The 3,833-nt window shown below is 37.5% G+C and overlaps 1 protein-coding gene across 1 annotated transcript; it reads left to right on the forward strand.

Moving 5' to 3' along the window:
* The first annotated feature begins 1,812 nt into the window (after window positions 1-1,812).
* On the forward strand, window positions 1,813-3,833 carry LOC121330570 (parvalbumin-2-like). The gene is made up of 5 exons (XM_041277177.1): window positions 1,813-1,877; window positions 2,357-2,422; window positions 2,690-2,822; window positions 3,208-3,317; window positions 3,532-3,833. The coding sequence occupies exons 2-5, from the start codon at window positions 2,362-2,364 to the stop codon at window positions 3,555-3,557; spliced, it is 330 nt and encodes a 109-aa protein (XP_041133111.1). The 5' UTR covers window positions 1,813-1,877; window positions 2,357-2,361; the 3' UTR covers window positions 3,558-3,833.

A 3,833-nucleotide genomic window follows, 5' to 3' on the forward strand; every position in this document is an offset into this window, starting at 1 on the left:
ATCTCCATAGTCTGGTAATGCGTTTTTTAAAGGCATGCCAAACAAATAAACTGTAAGACCGTGGGTTACCTTAGTTCTCGGGTCAGTAGGGTAGACAACTGCAAATAAATCAGGCTGGGCGATATTATCTTGCTTCCACTCAAGTTTTATTAATCAGCGACTTCGTTACAAAGGTTCAACAATAATAGAAAACAAAGTAATCGGCCAGTAGTATGTTCTAAACTGTGTTACAATTAAAACAGTATTTAAAAATAAAATGGAAGCACAGTAGGGATCGTTGCGCACTCCACAACATCTCCTGCACGAATTCACACTCCTCACAGCAGTCTCATTAGCTACGGAAACTAGTAAGGTACAAAATAAATTAACACTGTAAAATCAAATTAAATCTTGCAATTTGCTAGCTTCATTATAACAGTTCACAAAACGAACAGCACTTAATCATTTACTTTAATTGAGATAGCCTTTCAATACATATGAACGCAGCCACTAAAATAGTGACACTTATCTCTAAGTCGCCCATATCAGGAAACAAAAAATAAAAAAGCAGAAATCTTGGCAAAGACTTACGGTCACTGTTGTCTGTATTAAAGCACATGAACTTTAAAAAAAAAAAAAAAAAGTTTTTGACTCCGTCTTCATTTTTACTGTATATGCAATCTGAGTTCTTCAAATTGCAGGTTCAACGTTTAGTTTAAAAATCCCAGCAATGTTTGTTGTATCGCATCAATTGCAGTACACTACAAGGCATGGAGTTATTTTTTCAATACCGGTAGGCTATGTTCTTTTAATTACCAAACAGTCCAGTCGCTGCATATACCTTACATGCCGTGTGTACTTGTATAGTGATTTTGATATAGCGTACATAATAAAATAAGTCTTGTTGAATTTACTGCTGCTTGCTTCCGATTTAAACACCACAACATATAGATGTAGAACATATAATGTAGCGAGAAAACACTCGTTTATTTTTTTACGGAAAGCAAAAGTATCTTACTTTTCTTCTGTCTATCTCAAAATGAAATGAAAGGGTTTATTTACAGACAATCATGTCAATTTAAAGATATCTGCAAATGATTTACAAATATCTCGAAATATTTCAAGATAAAAAGCAATGTGAGATATTTTTAAATGATCACTTGGCTTGCAATAAAATGATGGTTCTAGTTTCAGCACCGTGTGCTGTCCATGCAGTTTGTTTTGTTTTGTTTTGTTTTTTAAGTTGGCTTGTCAGGTGTTAATGCTGCTACCTTGTGGTGGAGTTTAAAATTATATGTTAATTCTTCAGGCACGTCTGTTCTTCCATTTAAACAGTACACTTTCCACAGTCCGTATAGCACAAATCTCCCTTTGATCAGCTGAAATTTCCCAATGGAAACGAAACTGTTCACATTTTAAATAAGAGAGAAAACTTATTTGACCAGTTATGCAATTTTGCTTTGTTGTCATTTAATATAATTTTGGTCGACCAGTATAGGCAACTGGGAGCTCGGGCAATTGTTGTCATTGAGAAACGTGGAGAACCCTTTATATTATGTCCCTAGTGTTCCGGTAATGGCGCCGAGCCTGTCCAACGTGTCTATACAGAGTCATTGAGTGCAACAACTAATGTTTCATCTAAATCAGCATCGTGTATTCTTAGCGTTACCGAATATTAAAGACTTTTGCTAACTAGCACCTTTCAAGCATCTTCGGTTATGTAGGTAAAAATAGACCAGTTTGACTACTGGACACATGTTTAAAGCAGCCACGCTGCATATGGTATCTATTACACTATGCCTCGGATTTCTAGTCGGGAGAATAGTATATAAACACGGTGCACATGGTTTACTGAGCATTGCAGTTTGCTCGACTCATATCCCTTTAGGAGAATCCAGGTGAGTAAACGCAAGGGGCTTCAGAACTGGAGTTTGCTGAATACAGTCTCTGGGTGATATAGGTCTAATGAAATGAAATGCTTTTGGAAACTTCCACGGGTGGAAAGGCAGATGCCAACGTATTACATGTTCATCCTGTGAATTGAGATTTTGGAATAACCAGTGGAATGGGACTGCGAACCACACGACTGCAATGGGGCTCTGAAACTGAGACCAGTACGGCGAGCAGCTGCAAAGGCACTTTAATAACACTTCCATATGGGTCTGCGGTCAATTCAAGCCTGTCTTTATAAGAGACACAACGTGTGATAGCAGTTGATTTCTTCTTGTACTACGAATGTGTAAGTTATAGGTTTCAGTAGGTTAATACAAAAAAAAGCAATAAGCTGGGAACCCGTGAACGGTAGAGTGGCATTGTCATGCAATTGTTCACTTATATTGCAATGTATTTTAACGCCGTTATTTTTTTTTTCATGCAGCTAAAATGGCCTTCACCGGTTTTCTTAAGAACGAAGACATTACTGCAGCCCTGCAGGCATGCCAAGGTATTACCAACTAAATTGTACACTTGTGACATTATTATTGAACTGTGTGTCACGATTCACACAGCCTAACCCTTTAAAGAAGTACTGTGACGATGTGAATGTCTTGATGTATTCCCAGTGCAATGAATGTGTTGGAATGGATACAACACGTCTTAATGTTAAAAACAACGTATAGCAGCAAATGAAAACACACAGATTGACTTTCTTTGAGGCAGAGGCACAACCATATTTACCATGTTGGGTTTTGTATGATGTATTTTATTATAGCCGCTGACTCCTTCAACTACAAGGCCTTCTTTGCCAAGATCGGTCTGAGCAGCAAGTCGGCTGATGACGTGAAGAAAGTCTTCGAAATCTTGGATCAGGACCGGAGCGGTTTCATTGAGGAGGATGAATTGAAGTAAGTCTCGCTTCTGATTGCATTGTGTTCAATATGCTACTTAACCCATATATACATTACACCTGCAATCGCAGTTCCAAACTTCCTAGTCCATTTTGTCAGAATTACCTTAGCTCAGGTAAGAATCTCACCTGTGCCTGCACTATTGGAGCAAGTCTTTTCAAACATAACAGGTATTTGCAAGTACACAATGCGGTGCAGAATATGATTCTTTGTAGTAGGGACACTATTTCAGAAAAAAACACATCTGGATGAAAGTGGTGCCCAAAATAACACCCGGTCTTCTGCACCTAGTTATTGCAATGTACATAATCTTACAGTTAGTATAAATACACGACAGTTTACCGAATAGCCATTAACGGTGATCCCTTTTCTTTTGTTATAGGCTGTTTCTGCAGAACTTCGCTGCAGGAGCCAGAGTTCTGACTGACGCCGAGACCAAGGCCTTCCTTAACGCTGGTGACTCCGACGGTGACGGTAAAATCGGAGCTGATGGTAAGAGACAGGAACCAAGAACTGAAAGTGTGTGCAGTGAGCGTTTAACTCAAGATCAGCTTTGAATATTTCTTCAAAAGTTCAGTTTTTCAATACCTTTTGTTTAAAATAGTGGTCAACAAAGATTTTAAAATGCCACTGCTTTTCAGATATCTTTTTTTTTTTTATAAGCTACGTTTATTTATTTATTTAATTTTAAAATTTTATTTTACAGAGTTCGCTTCCCTCGTTAAAGCATAAGCACCAATCGACCAAGCCCAACACCTCCGGCTTTCAATGAACAACAGTTTTCACAAACTGCCTCTCTCATCTGATTTATAAATAATTTTTTTATACATTTGCTTTATGAAATTCCTGCTGACTGCGTCTCCCTTTACAGCACTATGTGCAATTGTAAAAGTTGCTGAGTTGTGGTTCATGTCTTAATTATGCATTTTGCTAATTGTAAAATCATTTGATGCACTTTCCAGAAAGAACGATAAAATAAATAAATATTCTTTTGGAATAGAAAATGCA

This window comes from Polyodon spathula, chromosome 18 (assembly GCF_017654505.1).
Source record: "Polyodon spathula isolate WHYD16114869_AA chromosome 18, ASM1765450v1, whole genome shotgun sequence".
Taxonomy (NCBI): Eukaryota; Metazoa; Chordata; class Actinopteri; order Acipenseriformes; family Polyodontidae; genus Polyodon; species Polyodon spathula.